The 20,024-nt window shown below is 41.9% G+C and overlaps 1 protein-coding gene and 1 pseudogene across 2 annotated transcripts in view; both read left to right on the forward strand.

Annotated features, from left to right (window-relative positions):
• Positions 1-400: 400 nt before the first annotated feature.
• LOC306669760 (armadillo repeat-containing protein 7-like) lies at positions 401-7,174 on the forward strand (annotated as a pseudogene). Its single transcript has one exon. The product of its transcript is annotated as an armadillo repeat-containing protein 7-like (transcript).
• A 233-nt stretch (positions 7,175-7,407) lies between these two features.
• The window catches only part of CORIN (corin, serine peptidase), a 337,588-nt gene continuing 324,971 nt past the window's right edge, over positions 7,408-20,024 (forward strand). Inside the window, 2 exon segments of the mRNA XM_079153921.1 lie at positions 7,408-8,440; positions 8,443-8,708. Of these exon segments, the coding sequence (XP_079010047.1) occupies positions 8,146-8,440; positions 8,443-8,708 (561 nt within the window). The 5' untranslated portion in view covers positions 7,408-8,145.

Raw genomic sequence — 20,024 nt, forward strand, 5'->3', positions numbered from 1 at the left:
AACAGATGTGCTTCTTTTACGAGGAACTTTAGGTACTGGAGATAATGGTGATCTTTGGGGTGCTGCTAAGATGTAGAGGAGAGCAGGCAGGAAGTAAATGTACAGAAAATGAATATGATTTCATATGCGATAAGTAGTATTAAAAAATAAGAAATGAGCAGGAGTTGTGGCTGGTGCTCCTGCCCACATCTCCCACTCCAGCTGGTGGCTGCTTCCATGTCTCTGTTTTGATTTTCAATCTCCACATCCCAGTTCCATCTTCAAGTTACTGCAGAATCTAAACCCAAGAAAGAAACCCACATGCTGCCCTGTCCACCCATGGAGAGCCAGGTGAGGTTCTCTCAGGCTTTCAGGCCTCGCCTTCCCTCTCCCAGTGACCTCCTGAAAGCCCTCTGCTGCCCCAGCCATGACCCAGAAGCCAAAGGTAGCCCCGACATTGGATGGCTGGGATATCTGCAGGCACTGGTCATGGAATTTCAGGAAAACTGAGAGCTAAGATGCCAGGGAACAAGTCTTTGCCAACTTTGCCTGTGACCCCAGCAACAACCACTATTTGCGACAACTACAAGTCTTGGGTTATTTATTCCTTGATTATCTCTGTCAGAAGAGAATGAGACCCCGATGGACTTTGCTTTTGAGGACCTCTGCAACCTGTGCTCAAGACAGGGCCAAAAAGGACCACAACTTGCAAGCAGGCGGTGTCCTGCTTGTCACCAACTGCTTGTTCATTCTCGACGAGGAGACAGTGATGTCTGCAGTCACCATGCTCATGTACCTGAGTTCACCAGGTCCCAGCTCTCACCCTGAGCTGACCTTCACGCTGTTGGTCCAGTACATGCTGTGCTTCTCTTTTTGTGCCATCACGAGGCTCCAGAACCTGACCTAGATCTTTCTGGAGGACTTCGGTTTTCCAAGTCAGGTGACTGGAGCCTGCCGCTGTCAGACCCACTCTGCCATGGGTATCCCACTGCTAAGGACTCAGGTACTGCAGCAAGCCTGACCCAAGGCAACTCCCAGTGCCGTGACACTGTTGTTGCTGGAGACCACAATCCTGGTGGGGACGCAGGGGAGCATATTCTGCCAAAGTGGTGCCTTTTTCTACCGTCTTAAAGGTGAAATTTTTCAGCACAACAGGTGTTTACACTATGATGAAAAGGCAGTAGGATGCCAGACTTTGAGACACATGGAGGAAATCAAAACTGGTGCCATTTTTGTGGATTGGCACTCAACAAACTGGAGGTAAAGGATCTACCCCCAGTGCCCCCCACTTTCAGGCTCACACCCTCATGTCAAAAGCATGGGTCCCCAAGTCCAGAGGTGACACACGGGTATGCTAGGGAGCAGAACTGTAGCTGAGACTTAGGAGAGGTGCCTGTCTGCGCCTGAGGAAATGAGGGAATTAGTCCTTAACAGAAGTTTCTGGAGTAATTCTGAGGGTCAGAAATGAGAAGCCTCATCACTGGACCTCAAGGGGTAGGGGTATAGCTCAGTGATGAAGTGTGTACTTGGCATGCACAAGATCATGGGTTTGACCCCAGCACTGTAAGAGGTCAGGGGAAGAACTTAAGCCATGGGAAGCTGAGAAGGTGTCACACCCCTCCCTCCAAGACTATGGAGGTCAGACACCTCCTCTCAAGTCTTGGGAGGGTTTCTAGACTTGGTGGACACCGACTTGTGTAACTATCTGGCTTGGGATTAACTGTCTGGTAGGCACTGTATAAGGATTTCAAAGATGAAGATGTGGTCCCTGACCTTGTGATGCAGCCCAATGGTTGTTAACAGGGCCAACGAGCATTAAGACCAAGGCCCTGAGGGTGACAACACATTAGAATAAAGGCAGGAACCCTTGGTGCTGCAACTTTTCACTGCTCCAGGGCCTCCTGCTAAAAGCCTTGCCCTCCTCTGCTGTCACACGTAACAGTTACAGAGGGGAGGCTTGCCCTGAGATGTTCTCCCAGGCCCATGGATTTCCAAGTGAAAGGGTGATGCTCAAGACAGAAGAAGAGGTGTGTATGTGCCCCACAGTGCTGGTCAACAGAAAGGAGTGTGGTCCCAATGGGTAGTGTGGGTCAGGAAAAATGGAGGGTCCTGGCCTTTCTTAAGGTGGACCCCTTAGATGGCCATAGAAAGACTGTGCTAGTGGAATGCTATCCAAGAGGGTGTGGAAGTGGGGTGGGAGTCACTGGACGGAGGAGGATGGAGAGAGGGAAACCTTTCTTATGATCCCCTGTTCTAGCTGCACCCACCCAGGGCATTCCATCCTCAAAGAATTTTAAGAGACCAAAACAAAAAAAAGTTATAGAAAATGATGGAAATAGTGGTAAAAGGGGACCAGGTAATTTAGACTGAGAAAGTCCCTTTAAGATAGCGACATTTGATCCATAGTGACTGGAATGGCCTCCATCTGAAAATCTGAGAAAAGTCCATGAGAAGGAGAAAGTAGCAGCAAGTATAAAGTCCCTAAGTTTGGGAGATGCTTGACATGACTGAGGGCCAGAAAGACGCACACTGGTGTAGTTGGAGCTTAATGAAAATTAAATTGAGAGGGGAGTGGTCTAGGCCATTTCCTATAGTGTTTGATAGACAGGATTTGAGTTTTATGCTAGTTTCAATGGACATCATTGGAAGGTTTTAAGCAGGGAAGAGGTTTTTTGGTTGTTTTTTGTTTTTTTGAGATTGTTGGTTTCTCTGTATGAAAGGACTATAAGGAGGTAGGGTAAGGGTAAAAGTGGACAGGGAGATGAGTGAGGATATTGTATTCTAATCAAACAGTGACGCATGATTCAGTTCCTGTGGCTTCTCCTTTTTCCTGAATGAGTGGCATGAAGATGCTGAGAAACCACTGCATGATGAGCTGAAGTGGATTGAATCAAGAAAGAGAAAGTAAATTATTTTCTCTAAGGTCAAAAGGAAGTTAAATTGTCTAAATAATTAACACTAATTTGTTCTGAGAAAAAATAAAGTAGTACACGTTGTCCTTTTTGTTTCAATCTGAGCCAGTTAAAGATGGAATGGAAAATGTTACCGAATAGTCTCTAAGAATGGCCTAGATAAAATTGTGAATGTGATGGTCTTGTTTTCTTATTTACTTTGTGGCATTAACACAATGTCATATGTTATATTACATAGTGCACAATGTAAAAACTAAATTATGAGCTTGGTGTTTTAAATCTACAGAATGCGTATTTGAAATCTTTAAGATGTTTTCAGTTTAAATACTTAGAGATCTACCAACACCTAGTGTTTGTATTTCAATTAATTTCACTATTCACATCTAAATTAAATTTAAATAACCTCCAATAAATGGTGTAATTGTTACTGAAATTATCAAAGAAACCTTACTGAAACACTGCATTGGATATATTTGCTTTTATGAACTTTATAGCTATGGATATTAAAACTTTTAAATATAATTGAGACTCTCTAGTAGTTGTTTAGAGATGACCTGTAAGAATTTCAAAGACCAAATGTGGAGAGATTTACTTTTAAGTGTTCCATTTCTTTTCAAGAAATGTGTTTGCTTAGATGCCTGGTACAGTGAATACAGTAGAAGACTCTGCCCTCATACAATCTATGCTGTGGGTCCCTTCACCTAAGCAGACAGCCAGGTTTAGATGGCAGTAGGAGAGAAACATCCATGCAAACATCAGCTCATTGTGATGGGTGAGTTTCTGAGCTTCAGGCTTTGGGGCCTTTGGGTCTCATCCAGCCTTATAAAATCAAAATTACTGACACAGTGGATGACACTCTGATCAATAGGAGAATAATTGATTAGTTGAGTGTTGAATCAAGAACACTAGAGGTACAACAGGAGCCAACATTTCTGAGACCAGATATGGGGGAGTAAAGAGACAGGATCTTAAAGGTGAGAAACTTGTGGGTACCTAGGGTACTGTCCCAACTGTTTTAACCTCTGCACATCTCTGGAGAAGTAAGACAGATGGTTAAGCTCTTGTCATAAGACAGCTGTCTCTTCTGGCCTGTGGAGGTTTCCTTTTATTGATTAGACACTCCCCCAACCCCAACCTTTGGTTTTGAGTTCTGTGAGACTGGGGAGCTTCACAAGAGTAAGGAAGAAGCAATGAACTGGCTATTACCTCCTAGAAAATATATGAATTTAGGAGTAATGCGAGGAACTGAAAATCCCAGTGTTCTCCAGAGACTTTTTAAGACAAGAGAGACCAGTTATTCATCTGGGAAACCATTTTCATGTATTTTAGAATCTTGGTATATTAAACAAGATTAGGCCTATTATTTGGTGAGCTTCTGTATTTGCTGTTTTATTAGAAATGGGGCATGTATTTTTAAATAGTACTATGAAAAATTCACATACATCATGGAATTCCACAATTCAGATATGGGTTAAAACACTCCTGGAGGGCCAGGGATATAGCTCAGTTCGTAGAGTGCTTGCCTTTCAAGTACAAGGCCCTGGGTTCAGTCCCCAGCACTGATAAATAAATAAATAAATAAATAAATAAATAAATAAATAAATAAATAAATAAATAAATAAATAAATAAATCCAAACGCAAACAAACAAGCAAACAAAAACACCAGAGATGCTCTTACCCACTTATCACCCTCATCTGGTTGTCCTCTGTTTTATGGTAGTTCCCCTGATTGCACTGAAGAGTACCCGTTCTTATGTATTTGCTTGTTACTTACCTCCTTTACTAGAATGTAAGCTCTGCCTGGGCAGGAGTATAGTTTGGTTGATTGCTATAACCATGGAGTGGGGAACTGTGCCTAGCTACAGTTAATGTTGGTGTTAATTTACTAAGGCTACCATAGCAAATAATGACAATGGGGTGGGGAAGCTTTAAACAACAGAAGCTTATTCTTCCACAGTCCAGGTAGCCAGAAGTCCAAAATTAAGGAGTTAGCCAGTTAGTTCCTTTGGAGTCCCTGAGGGAGAAACAGTGTCATGCCTCTCCTATAGCGGGTGTTAATCCTTGGCATTTCTTGACTTCTAGATGCATAACTATAATCTATGCCTCCACCTTCACATTGCCTTCTTGGTATCTGTGTCATTTTCTGCTTTGTAAGGACACTCTCTTTGGATTTGGAGCCCATTCTGTTCTAATATGATCGCGTCTTACAAGTGCAAAAGGCTCTGTTTCCAAACAAGGAAGGTCACATTCTGAGAGTCTGGTGCACTGATCTTTTGGGGAAGTTGGGATAATAACCTATTACAATGCTCAATAAATGTTTCTTAATGAATGAATTCACAGTGTAATTCTAAGCTGTAAACTCCTTGGACATTTTCATCATCTTAATAACTGCTACAGAGGTAGGGGTTAAGAGATCAATCTGTGGTCCCAGATTGCTTGGGCTTCAAGCAGTTATGTTTCTATCACTTCCACTATGAGGTCTTAGGCAAGTTATTTATTTTCTGTAAGCTTTAGTTTCCTGTTCTGTAAAATGGTGACAGTAAGAGAAATAAAGAATGTCCTTTGCAATAAGTTTTAGCTATTATGTATTTGCACCTCTTTTTAAAAATATTTTATATATTTATTTAATCTCCATAACAGTTTTATGAGATGGGCTAATTCTTATCTTACAATAGGGAAAATTAGATTTGTTTCAAGAATTAGAAACAAACTGTATGTCATTTTGTGAAGTGCTTGGCACAGAGTACTTAAAAAGTATTTTAATAACAGATGAATGTGTCTTAATGTCATAACTATAATACTTCTCTTGCAAATTGATCCCCAAATCAGAAAAAAAAAATCTATTGTGAACTGAGGCATCTCACTTTTTATTTGTGTGGATACTGTCTCAGGGCGCACTATCCCTGGCAGGACTAGGCAGGTGCTGACCAAAGGTAGGAGCATTTAAGCAGTCAAATTACAGTATGTGTCTCCTGTGTAGCACTAAATTTATCAAACTGCTAAAAATAAAATTTGGGGGGAATTTCCTACAGGGCTGGTTCTTGTTACTTTCTTCCCAGTGACTACTATGGTATATTCAAGTAGGGGATTGATGAGCCAGAAATATTAGGAACAGCAAACAGAAAATCTACAAAAGGTTACTTTTATCATGTAATGATAATTGCTTCACTGGGCAAGTATATGTTATGGTAGTTGTGGACATATCTTCCCTTGAATGTTTAATGTGGGTTTCTTTTTCTATAAAATGATCTAACTAGTTGGATATATGCTTGAAATGCTAGACAAATAAAAATTTCGAAGGGCCAGAAATGTTTCTTTTAGTCAAATTTAGGGTATTTCAAAAAATTGGATGATGGTTATGGTTATCACTTTAAAAAAAGTTGAAATGCACATGTGTCAAAAATTCTTACAGAGGAATAATTCAAATAGATCATTCGGGGTTACTGAGAGCAGAATATGTTGTGAACTTCTAATATTTTTGATTCTTTATAAAAGTTTGATACAAAGAATATCAAAATAAATTTTATATCATTATCATCATGCAAGGAGTACCTACCTCAAGTACTCTTTCTGGTGCTATTGGTAAGTAGAACTGGTTGGCTTCTCTTATTAAAAGGATGTTTAAGGAATATGTATTTTACATTATTGGTGCAAGATGCTTTAGTTCTGAGGTGAACACTGTAGTGATGCAAGAGCCAGGGAGACTGATGGACCCTCCCAAGTCCCCTGATTTAGCTACTTTAATTCCCTAGTTCCTGTAGCACCTCCACCAGAGGGCAGAAAGTGGAAAAGAAAGGGAGATGAAATAGAAACTCACATATGGCTTCAGCATGCCTGTAGAAACCTTGAATCCAATCAATGCTCAGTTCATAGACTGAGTTAATTGTGGCCTAGAAAGACTGGGACTTGCTCATGGTGGAGTTGACAGATGAGTCGACTTGGCTCTTTGATTCCCATGCAGGTGCCCCTGTGGTGATGGTGTGTGATGAGACAGAATCTCTACTAGGAAGAGCTCAGTCCTGAAATCACACTGCCTCTGGGGAATCCCAGCTCAGCTACTTGCTACTTGTATAATCTTAAGCTGGTTTCTGCTTTCTCATCTGTAAAATAAAGGTAGTAATAGCACCACTTCAAAGTGGTTGGTAGAAGTAAAACAAGTGAATGTAAGTAGAATGCATGTAAAGTGCTTAAGACACAACCTGCCAAGTACTAACAGCCTACTTTTTGTAAGTTATAAGAAATTTGTTAGATATTGTATTCGGAATCTCATGTTAGCATATCATGGAATCAGTGTTCCAACCATCACATCTCATTTTAGGAACAAAATACCAGTTTCAACCCAATTTTTCCAATGTATATACCCTTTTCCCTCCAGCGGTAATACTAAAGCAGATGCCTGATTTATGTTGTTGACTATGCATGGCCTCCTTTAAATAATGGAAATAAGCTTAATAAATGACCTCATGAGTAGTTTTTGGAAATTTCATTAAGATCTCGGCTGAAATTGTATAGTAAAACTGGTTGCTTGTGCATAACAGGCAGGATTTGTTTCTTGGTTCGGCCTTTGGATACTACTGGCAGGAAATCCCATAGGAAGTTTATGGAGCAGGTTGGTGGGGTTCTCCCCTGTACCTGAACCCTTAGCAAAGACAGGCAGTTTCTTCACTAAACCTGTAAGAAGGCAAATTTCCATTTGTATAATGCAAGTAATAGTTGCCTTTCAAACATAACATTTTTTAAGATAACAAACTTGGTCTTGTCAGTGGCTGCAGTTTTTTGATTTTTGCTTGGTTATCTTCTGGCTAAAAGGATATGGTCTAGTATGTGATAAGAAGAACGCAGAGAAAACCCTTTTCTTTCCAACCATTATCCAACAGCTCAGACTTAATCGTGGTGTCCTTTTCTGCTGTCCTGGGGGAGTTTAATTTTTTGGGGAAGACAAGCAGACCCTTGGCTTTTCCTCTGCCTCTGATGAATAACTTCTTTGAATGCAAGGGTGTGTGTAGGGGGGAGGGGTGTTATGGAGGATCTGTCATTAAGGGTTATTATGGGTAGACCCAGAGACGTGCGAGAAGGGAGGGAGTGGTCCGCGGGTGGGATCTGTCGAACAGACAAAATGTGGGGCTCCTGTCCCTTGAAGTACAACTTGTCTCTTACTGAGTAAGGAGAAAGGCATCTGTAGTGCCTCTCCCAGGGACACATAGAAGAGAGAAAAGCGACCAAGATAAGAGTGGACAGAGGAATTAGCGAGACATGTTCGAGAAACGGTCCCCTGCCCTTGCTCCGGAAGAGCGCTACCGCCGAGCCGGGGTCCCGAAGCCGGTAAGATCCACGACCTACGCTCCTGCCGCAGACCGATCCGGTGGCCTTCGAGTCCGGGTGAATTCAGGGTCAACCCTTTCCGCCTCAGTCCCCTCCTTCCCCCGGGTGCCACCTCCTTCCCCCGCCGTCGGTGAGCTCCGTCTTTCGCAGTGCTGCGTTCAGCGCCCTGCAGCTAGTACCGGGGCGCACGGACCTCCACTCGGGTCGCCTCGCGTCCGAGACCCTCCAGGGTCATGGGCAGGGTTTCCTTCAGCTTTCGAGTTGGCTCGGTTCGGAGATCCCGCTCTGCTTGCCAGAGGCTCTGCTACCTCTCCTCCAGAGTCCCTCTTCCGCCAGGCGCTCTCTGCGCGTCTGGTGGGCTTAGCCGCACACGAGCAATTGGGGAGGCTGCCGGTGAAGCCGTCGCAACCAGCCCCTCGGGGATCCACGGCTTGCCCTCGTCGCAGGCGCCCGGCAGCTGGAAGGACTGCGCGGCAGTCTTGCCTGCCCCAGACGTAAGCCTCCTCTCCAAATTGCGCGCGCCTAGGTGTCCGTTCCTCTTACAACCAGTACAGCGCGCGGTTCCTCGGCGACCAGTGTGCCCGGGGATCATCCAGAGTGGCAACATCCCACAATGGCCTCACTTGCCGAGTGCTGGAACTCCTGGGTTCCCTGCGTACAAACTTTCTCTCCCGCAGCACATCTTGCGTTGGCCGCCGGGAGGCATAGGTTCAAAGCTCTACGGTTTGGCAGGCTCGGATCCTGTCCTGGGAAGGGACAGCATTTCCGCAGGTTCGGAAAGGGAAATAAAAAAGAAGGGCACTACTGATGCTCCCCACTGGCCAGAAACTCCAGGAATTAAGTCTAATTTACAATATTCTTTGGCGTCAATAGGGCCCCATAATCCGCTCGCTACTAGGCTAGGCTCCCAGCTGTGCCGAGTCCAGACGGGTGACCTCTCTGCCCGCCGACACCTCGGGCTGGGCGGGCGGGAGAGAGGTGGTATCCCGTCCCCCAGCGTCGTCACGGGCGCCCCTCTCCTGGTGTCATACGCTCGAGGCCGGTGGATGGCAGTGCAGGCGCTTTTTGCACGACTTCCCATGCACTTAGCCTGGGAGCTTTGGAGGCAAGCAATTCAAAAAGTGGAGAATTTTCCTCTTGCGGGAAACTTCTGAGAACAATGCACTGCCTTCTGTACAAGACCTTAACAACTTCTATATGCATATTTGTGGTTTATAGTTTTTATTTCATCTTAAAAAATTTTAAAGTAATTTTCTTTAAAAATCTTTTTTTTTTTTTAGTCGTAGATGGACACAATGCCTTGACTTTATTTATTTATGTGGTACTAAGGATCCAACCCAGTGCCTCAGGCATGCAAGGCAAACGCTCTACCACTGACCTACAACCCCAGCCCCAGAAAAAATTTCCTGAAGGAAGCAAAACTCTGCAAAGCATCCCAAGACCTCTGCCAAAAGGGGAGTGAGGAGGTCTCACAAGTGATTATTGTCTATTTTAGTAGAAAGTTTTGAAATTACAGGTGCTATAATGTTTCTAATGCTGTCAACATTAATTTTGCCATAACCCAAGAGAATGAAAGGCACCATGTTTTCTTACCCCCTTGGTCACAATGACACTATGACCGACATTCACCAGCTTGTTTGTATTTAGTAGGTACCCAATAGTTTTGTTATGTGAGAGTGGGCACAAAATCAGTGCCCTAAACCAGGTTCCTGGATTTTAAAAGTTTAGACTGGGTGTCTGTAGACATGTGAGAGAGGTCACCTGAGCAGTTAGGTTTTCCATAGACTCCTTCCTAGCATACCAAGAGTTTCACTAGGATGAACTATTTTTAAAGTTACTCCAGTTTGGAACCACAGAAATCTGGGGGGGAAAAAAAAAAAAAAAATATATATATATATATATATATATATATATATATATATATATATATATAAAGTTTTTTTCAGGGTCTGAAAGTTCCTTGCCAGGATAGGATGAAGTTGGGGAAGAAGTTGAGCAGCCCCATGTCTCCAGAGAGTTAGCATAAGAGAGTAATAAAGTGTCTTGTTCCTCATTGTCCTTCTTGCCTTCACATCCAGCCTCCTTAAACACAAAGATATGTGCTCTTAGGGTTTCTGCCTGTCTTTCAAGTCCACATAATGGAAGCTCCCTGGGAATCAGGAGAGCTGTAACAAGTCTTGCTGAATGGATCCAAGGGAGGAAGTTGATTTAACCTGCCACTTCTACCTTACTAAGTTATTTAGCAAGCATGAATTCTTGCCTCCTCTGCCTCATCGCTGTTCCTGACAGTGCACTTTACCTGATCAGATGGAAAATGGTACAGGTTGGCTAAAGGATACTGGTTTGTGCAGCACACTAGATCCACACTAAGCAATCATGTAGCTCCAGACCTGCCTGTTCCTCAGATTTTACACACACACACACACACACACACACAAACACATACACAACTTTTGTAGGACTATTTAGATAGGTAGGAAATGGAAGAAAATCTCAAGTGTGCTATAGATGCTATGCCCTGGTAGGAAGAGTGCAAAGCGCAGGCTTTGGTGTCAGACCTCTGGTTCTACCTCTTAAAAGCTGAAAGGCTCCAGGCCACTCAAATAATCCTGCTAAGCCTCAGTTTCCTCCATCAGAAAGTGGGGATGATACTATTGATCACCTGTAAGAATACTGTGTGGATCAAGGAAATACATATGTACTGGAGGTATGTAATAGTTGTCCATTCCATGTCCATTCTATGAAGGCTCTCTAATATTTTTTTTGCTATAGCCACTTTTGTTATATTGACTTTTGATATATATGTACATATTTCATATATACAACTTGATGAGTTTGGAATATGTATATGCCTATGAAGCCATTGTCATAAACATATTTATCACTCCCAAAAGATTACTTCTGCTCTCTTATTATTGTTATTATTATTTGGTATACACACACTGAACAGAAGATCTTTTCTCTTGCAAAATTTTAATTTTACAGTATAGTACTATCAACTACAGAGACTCTGCCATAGGACTTACTCATCTTGCATTACCAAAATTTTACACCCATTTTCCAATATCTTCCCCTTTCCCCCTTCCCTAGGCAACTGCCATTCTATTCTCTGTTCATATGGATTTAACTCAAATTTCTTGTATAAGTGAGATCATGCAGTGTTTGTCCTCCTGTGTCTGGTTTATTTCATTAAGCATAATGGCTCCTGGGTTCAACCACCTTGTTGCGAATGGCAGGATGTCCTTCTTTTTTAAGGCTTAGTAACTACATGTTATGTAATTCCATTTTCTTCATCCATCCATCAAAGTCCTTTTAGGCTGCTTCTATGTCTTGGCTATTGTGAGTAATACTGCAATGAAGAAGGGAATGCAGACATTTCTTCAAGGTCCTAATTTTAACTCCTTTGGTTATATATCCAGAAGGGATTGCTGGATTATATGGTAAGTAGTTCTATTTTTAATTTTTAATTTTTTTTTTTTTTTTTTTTTTTACTGGGGATTGAACCCAGAGGTACTTTATTACTGAGCCACATCCCCAGTCCTTTTTATATTTTATTTTGAGACAGGGTCTCACTAAGTTGCTGAGGACCTTGCTAAGTTGCCCCGGCTGTCTTTGAACTTGTGATCCTTCTGGCCTCAGCCTCCTGAGTCACTGGGATTATAGACATGTACCCCCGCACCCAGCTTCATTGTGGTTTTTATCTGCATTTCCCTGAGGGTTAGTAGCACTGAGCAACTTTTCACATTTCATTGTCCATTTGTCTGATTTAATTGAAAAAATATGTATTCAGGCTTTCTACCCATTTTAAAATTAAGTTATTCATTTATTTATTTTTGCTATTGAGTTATAGGAGTTCCGTATGGATTTTGAAAATTAGCCCTTTTTCAGATATATAGTTTATAAATATTTACTCCCCTTCTGTAGTTGACTTTTTGTTTTGTTCATTGTTTCTTCTGCAGTGCAGAAAGAAGTCTTTTAGTTTGGTGTTGTCCTACTTATCCATTATTGCTTTTGTTGTCTATGCTTTTGGTGTCATATCCAAGAAATTATTGCAACAGCCAATGCCAGAAAGATTTTCCTCAGGTTACTTCTAGGAATTTTATGGCTTCAGGTCTTATTTTCAAGTCCTTAATCTATTTTTATTTGAGTTTTGTGTCTTATGTAAGATGAAGATTCAATTTTATACTATTGCATGTGAATATTCAGTTTTTCCAATACCATCTGTTGAAGAAACTATCTTCTCCCCTTGTGTACTCTGGGAAGCCCTCTCAAAGATCATGCATGCACACACACACGCGTGCACACACACACACACACACAATTTATATATATATATATATACACACACATGCATGCCTGGGTTTATTTTTGGGCTCTCTAGTTTGTTCCCTTAATCTGTATGTCTGTCTTTATGCCAGTACTAGATTCTTTTGATTACTGTTGCTTTGTAATATAATTTGAAAGCAGGAGCATAATGCCTCCACTTTGTCTTTCTTGCCCCAAACTCCTTTGACCATTTGGTCTGTAACCTGTTTTTATTTGAGGAACTGGTCTCTTCTCAGCTTCAGTGAGGAGACTCCCAGGCCTTTTTTCCACAGATTCCTGTGATTCTAAACCTATGCTGTACAATAAAGTGGCTGCCAGCTACATGTGATTATTTAAATTTACATTAATCAAAATTAAATCAAATTAAAAATTCAGACCATCTCCCTGAGCACCTTTCAGGTAATCACATCTGGCCAGTGGTTACTGTAATGGGCAGTACAGATAGATATCCCCTTCATTGCAGAATAAGCTTTTATTTTTTAATGAGACTCTAGGGTAATTAAGTTTCCTGTCCAGCACCTCTCTTTCCTTCTTTTTCTCTTAAAAAGTGGTTTTGCATAGCAGAATCATTTCTGTTTTGTTGAGGAGTTTTATACTGTGGCAGTATTTGCTGACAAGATTAATTAATAAATCAGCTAACAAGTGTGGATTAAACGCAGAATCCTTTGAAATTCTCTTCCTAGGGCCTTGATGAGTTTTACTGATGGATTACTTTTTTTCCATTCCCAATGAGCTTTATGTTTGATGGTTTTCCAGGTTTTAGAGCAGAAACCCTGATATAATAGAGGATCTCTTCTCCCCATATATACCCTTACATCTTGTACCAATTTTTATAAGAATGAGAGTAGAATACTAAGTTTATGCTTAGAGCTAAATCCACTAAAAGTGTTCAATTTATTTGGATTTAAAAACCAATATTCCACCTCACTCTGTAGGACCCCTTCATGAATTGACCTCCATTTGACAAACTATATATTTTACTTCTTTATTCTTACTGTTTTCTCTCTCCTCCTATTCTAGAATGTAAGTCCCCAAAGGAAGAAATTTTTCAATATTTTTGTTCATTGTTAGATGAGTGCCTGGTATACAGTTGGTACCTATTAACTGTGAATAAATAAGTATATAGAGATATATTTGGAACTAGTTAAGATAGAGAGATGCTGTATTAATTTCCTAGGGCTGCTGCAACAAATGGCCACGAACTGAGTAGCTTAAAACTACAGAAATTTCTTTGCTGTCAGTTTTGGAGACTACAAATTCAAAATCATTAATAGGGTCTTGCTGCCCATAAAGGCTTGAGGGCATAATCTTTCCCCAAACCTTCCTTGCTTCTGGTGGGCAATCTTTGGTGTTTCTTGGTTTGCAGATGTATCTCTCCACTCTTGGCCTCCATTGTCATGTGGCCCTTTTCCCTGTGGGTCTTCATGTGTTCTTTCCTCTTGCTACAGCTCCATTGTCCATCAGCCATATTGGATTTATGACTCCAATCCAATATGACTTCATCCTTTCCCCACCTCAAATTTTTTTACCTCTTAAAACTTTATTCCATGAGACTCATTATTTTTACAGAAAGACAATCACTGTACAAGTTGAGAGATTATATTCTGCTAATGTGAGTTTTCTACCTGGGTGTGGAGTACGTGGAGTGATTGATCTTTGAATTGCTCAGTCAGAGGCTCTTTCCCAAGTTGTCACTATCCTCAACTCTATCTTCAGTCTCTCCACCTTTTTTCCTTACTCAAAAAGAGTCATCCATGTCCCAGAGCGCATGCTCTGTCTGCTTGTTTCCTGAGCATTCCACAGCAGTGTTGGCTCAGCTCTGAGTTCTGCTGAAGGGTGCCTGGTGTCCGAAGCTTATGTCTTGCTTTCAGCCTACTGGCAGTGGACCCCATCCGCTCATCCTACAGCAGCTGTTTGAGTATACTCCTATAGTACATTTCTACATGTTCAAGCCATCAGAGCTGGTGGTGACAAACTCATGTGGAAGTCTGTTTGGGCTGGTTGGGGATCCAGGGAGGTCCTGCAGGTGATCTATCTTGCCATTCAATATCAGCACTGAAACTCTGTGAAAGGTTCAAGAGGACCTGTGCGGGGAAGGGCCAGTGAGACACCAGGCTAGGTTAGGGGAAGGGTAGAAAATGTAGAGGTGAGTTGCAAAGACCCTTTTAGTACTACCTATTTGTACCCACTTAGCCCAAGGCCCCATCCACTCGAGGTTGACAGCATTTGAAGAGTACTTTCTGTTTCTAGAACTTGGGGGAATTTTAAAGAGAAGTCCTTCTGCAGCCATAAAATTTAAGTTTCTCCAAATGACATGAAGGGGTCATTCTGCTAAAGTGCCATTTATCCCCAGAGTAGTGATCATCTCTTTATGAATAGTTCAGGGTGAATTTTTCTGGCCAGGGAACCGTGACTCCTCAAGAGGTGAAAGCCATGTCTTAGGTCCAAATAACCTTCACTTCTAAGCATTCAGCTGCACAGCCTGGGCAAAAAGAGGAATAGATTCATCCTTTCATTTGACAAACATGAATTTTCCAGGCATGACACTAGGGACTCAGGCTGCACCAGTAAAAAAACAAGGATCTTTGCCCTTGTCAAGTTTATTTTCTAACGATAAATCCTACACCAGCTGTGCAGGGAAGAAGGATAAGTGTGTAAATAACATGAGTGCTCTCCCTGCATGCTACCCAGTGTCCTAGAGTGAGAGCAGAAGAAGAGAGAGGGGATCTGCTGTTAGTTTCAAAACCCTGGCACCTTTGTATGCATCCGTCTTGTGATTCTACCTATGATCCTGTGCTAAAGAGCTGTGTCTTTTTGTCTTTTAACCTCAAGCCAATTAACTAATCTGATGCCCAGATGAAAAGTCTATTTCATTTCTGGAAAACCTGATCACGTGGGATTTATTGACAGAAGTTATATTGGTTTCCAATGTAACACTTCCTAAGAATTTTCAAGGATTATTTTGACAGTACATGATTTTCACCTTTGTCTGCCTATTTCAGAGCTTTATCCAGCAACCCAGATGCCACTCTTTTGTAGTGTGGTTTGAAAATCAAAGCTACATTGATGTACCTAATATTTTGCTGTGAACCTTAAAAACAATTTGATCCAAGTCAAGAAATAGGAAATGGGAGTGCAACACTAAATGGATACTAAAATGCTGTGAGATTTTATAGAAGTCAGTCAACCTTCCTGATCCTGGTTTTCTCATGTGTAAATTAAGGCTGTTGGATCTTTGTAGATCTGAAAGCTGTAATTTTAATGTGGCAGTGGAAGATAAGTGGGATATTGTACCCTTTGCTTCTTTCTTCCCTTCTTGCCTGTCTTCCAGTTGAAAGCTGCGTGTTCTTTCCCTCTGTCACCAGATGCATGCTATCTTTCCACCATTCTCCATCTCCCTCACACCAGGTAGGTGTCCAGCAGTTCAATTCAATTCTGTTTACCCAGAGTTAGTATCAAATCCCACAGGTTAAAGGACTCAGTCCCACAAGACTGCTTCTATTTCAGATGCCACTAGCAGGTCTTTAGCCACCTGGATTTCTGACTGATCTGCTATAAAACAGGGTCCCCACAAACCCCTCTCACATCTCATAGTTTGCTAGAATGGCTCACAGAACACAGAAAATAATTTCACTTACTTTTACTGGTTTATGACAAAGGATACAGATGAACAGGCAGATGAAGAGGCATGCAAGGTCCACACATGTCCTGAGTGGAGGATCTTTTGTCCCATGATGTTGGCGTGCACCCTTTCCTGCATGTGGATGTGTGGACCAACTCATAACTCTCCAAACTGCAACATTTAGGTTTTGTGGAGGTTTAATTGCACAGGCATGTGGATTACTAATTCAGTCCCCTGCTCCCCTTCTTTTAGTGGTGCTGAAAGTTGCAGGCTTCTAATCAAGGTTTGTACTTTCTGGAAATCAGCCCCCATCCTGAAGCTATTTAGGGACTATCCAGTATCCAAGGATCACCTCAGTAGAATGAAAAGTGCTCTTATCCCTCCTATCATTCAGGAAATTCCAAGGGATTTAGGAGCTCTGGGTCAGGAAGCGGGGTGGACAGGATGGGACAGGAGTGCTGCCTGGATAAGCCTCACTGACCCCCATGTTTGCTTCCCTCTTCTTATTCCAGTGACACTTTGCCAAAACATAAAATCACCTTTCAACCTCAAAAGAAGAACAATCAGAGCAAAGCTGGGAGGCAGTTCAAACCATCATAGCCACGGTCCTCTGGAGGTGTCTTCTCAGGCTGTAGGTCAGAACTGAACATGTACCTAGATGTGCAGCTTGCAGGTGGGGGAAAGAATGGAGAGGGACCATCATTGGCATAGAGGTCCTCCACCAGGTGGCTCAGTGTGTTGGGGGTCAGGTGTTTCCCTGAGGCCACCAAAGGAAGAGTTTGACACAGATGAAAATCTTCTTTAAATAGCTAGGTAAGACACACACCCCTATACTTTTAAAGCTAAGAAATAAAGATCATAACAAAATGTGCTCTGAATGACAAAGGAGCAGAATTTTCAGGAAAAGAGGGAGAATTCTGGAATCTCTGAAATTTAGGGAGTTTGGAAGTGGGACTCAGGAAGTAGGTTGAGCCTGATTAGATCATTCCACCTGAGACAGCCATAACCCTGGTTGCCCTGAGTGCAGAGGCACAGGGCCCTCCACTCAAGCTTCAGCTCATCCCCTACTGCCTAGGGTACCTTAGGCTCAGTTGCCTTCCCTGAAAAGTGGGAACAATACCTGTCACAGAGTTCAGCTGAGGACTTAGTGAAAGAATGCTTTATGAAAGTGCTTTGAGAGAACATAAGTTACTACACAAATATATTTTGTTGCTGTTACTGTTAACTGGTGGAGAATTTAGTTGTGCAGGTACCTAATACAGTATCCCTCTTGCTTTGAAATCTGGATTCTGGGAAGTTAGTTGTTCTCCTCAGAGAAGATTAAAAGAAGAAATGTTGTTTTCAAAGTCTAGGCTCTCAAAAGAGTTCCAGTACAATAAAACAACTGAAAGTTAGTGTCACCTTGCTTCATTTATGGTCTGTGGCAGCACTATCCAATAGAAATATAACATCAAACAGATGTAATTTAAAATTGTCTAGTAGTTGTGTTGGAGAAAGCAAAAATAAACAAATGAATTTAATTTTAAAGTATATTTTATATAACTGAATATATCCAGATTTTATTATTTTAAAATGAAATCAATATAAACATTATTAAATATTTTGCCTTATTTTTCACAATAAATCTTTAAATTTCAGTATTCTTCAGGACATCTAAATTCAAATGAACTATATTTCAAAATGTTCAGTAACCCCATGTGACTATACTGTGTTGGCTACTACAGAGTCAATTTAGCTTTCCTATGATAACCCAGTTCTTATCCCCAGGACCTGCGGATGCTGACTTACATGGCAAAAGGAACTTTGCAGATGTAATTGAGACTTTTGAGATGGGAAGATTATCCTGGATTATGTGGGAGGGCCAGATATAATCATAGTGTCCTTGTAAGAAGGGAAGAAGGAGGGTCAGAGTTGTAAGAGCCAGCGATGTGATGATGGATGTAGATTGGAAGATTGGACTTTGAGGGTGCAGGAAGGGACCACAAGTCAAAGAATATAGGCTGCCATTCCAAGCAGAAAATCAAGGCCTCCTGTGCCAGCAGCCCCAGTGACGCCTTAGCTTTAGCCCCAGGATCTTGATTTCAGGCTTCTGGTCTCTAGAACCAAGAGAATAAAGGTGTGTTGTTCTCATCCACTAAATCTGTTGTGATTTGTTATGGTTGCAATAGGAAACTGATAATTACTAGTGTACTAATACAAACATCATTTCCAGGCCATTTTCGGAAGGCACTGGTTCCCTGGCTACCTCACCGTAGACAAGTACAGCTTCTTCATCTCATCTTGGGTTAGAGCATACAATGACAGTCACTCTTGGGATTCCTGGGTGTTAATGCCATCCTTCTTTAGTGCTGAGGTCTATTTCTTCCCAGGGCTCAATTGCAGCCTTTGGTTATAAAAACTCAGTCAATATCTTATCACTAACTCCAGAATGAACAGGAAAGACTCCCCCCTCCCCATTATGGTACATTGTACATGAGAAGAAGTTACTGGCTCTTTACTATCTGCTCAATTTGGGGGGATAATCTAAATTTTTTAAAAATAATTACTGCCGTGTGAGTTTGGTAGGGTTAAAGTTTCTATGAATGTTAGTGACTGTATGATTCAGTCAGTGATTCTTAAACTCTAGCGTGCTTGGGAACCACTGGAAGGATCTGATCTCACAGGGGTGGCTGAGACCCTCTGTCTGAGTTTCTGTTTTAATAAGTCTGGAGTGGGATTCAATAATGCACATTTCTAACATATCCCAGGTGATGCTGATGAAGCAGGCAAGTAGGAAGGGAGCTTCTCTCACAATACCTGTCGTTCGAGAGGACGGGAGGAATTCCCCAGGCCTGGTGTCTGTGAGGAGGGAGCAATTGCTGGGGAAGACTGAGAGGCCAGCCTCTTGCCTGACCAAGACACAGGAGTCCTCCAATAGTAAGCTCTGAAGGAGTTGCTAAGGAACTTCAGGGCAAACCACTCCTGCTTCTCTTGCTTTGTGTCTCCCACCCCGAATTCTAAAGTAGGTGACAATCCTGAGTCGGGCAAGTCTCAACTAAAAATACCTCCTTTGCCTCAGACCAGTTGAGTCCTCAGATTGCCCAGCTGGAGTGAATTCCCTGGACCAGGGGCTACCCCAGTGGAAAGTCTGTCAGCAGAAAATACCAGGTTAAAAATAGCACTGGGGAGGCCCTTCGAAGCTTTCACACAGCTGCCCAATTGGGGTAACCAATTCTAGGGGTGGGGTGGGGAAATTCTTAAGTCAGGAATAAAAAAGGACTACCCAGCTGTGTCCAGTTTCATTCCCTAAAAGGGGAAGGGCAAACTTTAGTGACCAGCTCCTTCTCCCCATGGCAATTGTGGCCAAATTCTAGACTTGGTGAATGTAGCCCTTACCCTGGAGATGGTGATTACTACTCTGCCTTCTAAGTAGCAGTAAAACTGCTTCTCCCAACCTGTTTAAAATGGAAAGAGACAAATCCTCCTAAGGTAAGAGAGTTCCAAGAGTTTCCCAACAGGTAAGAAATAGCCCTTTCCAGAAAAGTTATTTAACCCCAATGGAAATAAACAGGAAATCTACAGAATATTTTAGTTAAAGAAATCTTAATTTGCTATTTTTAAATTTTTAAAAGAGCTTCCCTTTACAAAGTTTCTTGTCTTCTCACTTGTATTTCTCAAAGACAAAGGAAAAAACATCAAAAAAATTGTCCAAATTGTATTTCCCCGCCGGTAGTATAAGGTGCAGAAATAGGCCCCTAGCAATCTCACCTTATTCATTACTTCACTTTCCCATTTCATTTATCTTTGGTCCAAAAATATTAAATTGAAAGTTCCAGAGGTAAACAATTCGTAAGTCTTAAATTTCGTGCCATCCTGAGCGGTG

The sequence above is a fragment of the Sciurus vulgaris genome (assembly GCF_902686455.1).
Source record: "Sciurus vulgaris genome assembly, chromosome: 9".
Lineage (NCBI taxonomy): Eukaryota > Metazoa > Chordata > Mammalia > Rodentia > Sciuridae > Sciurus > Sciurus vulgaris.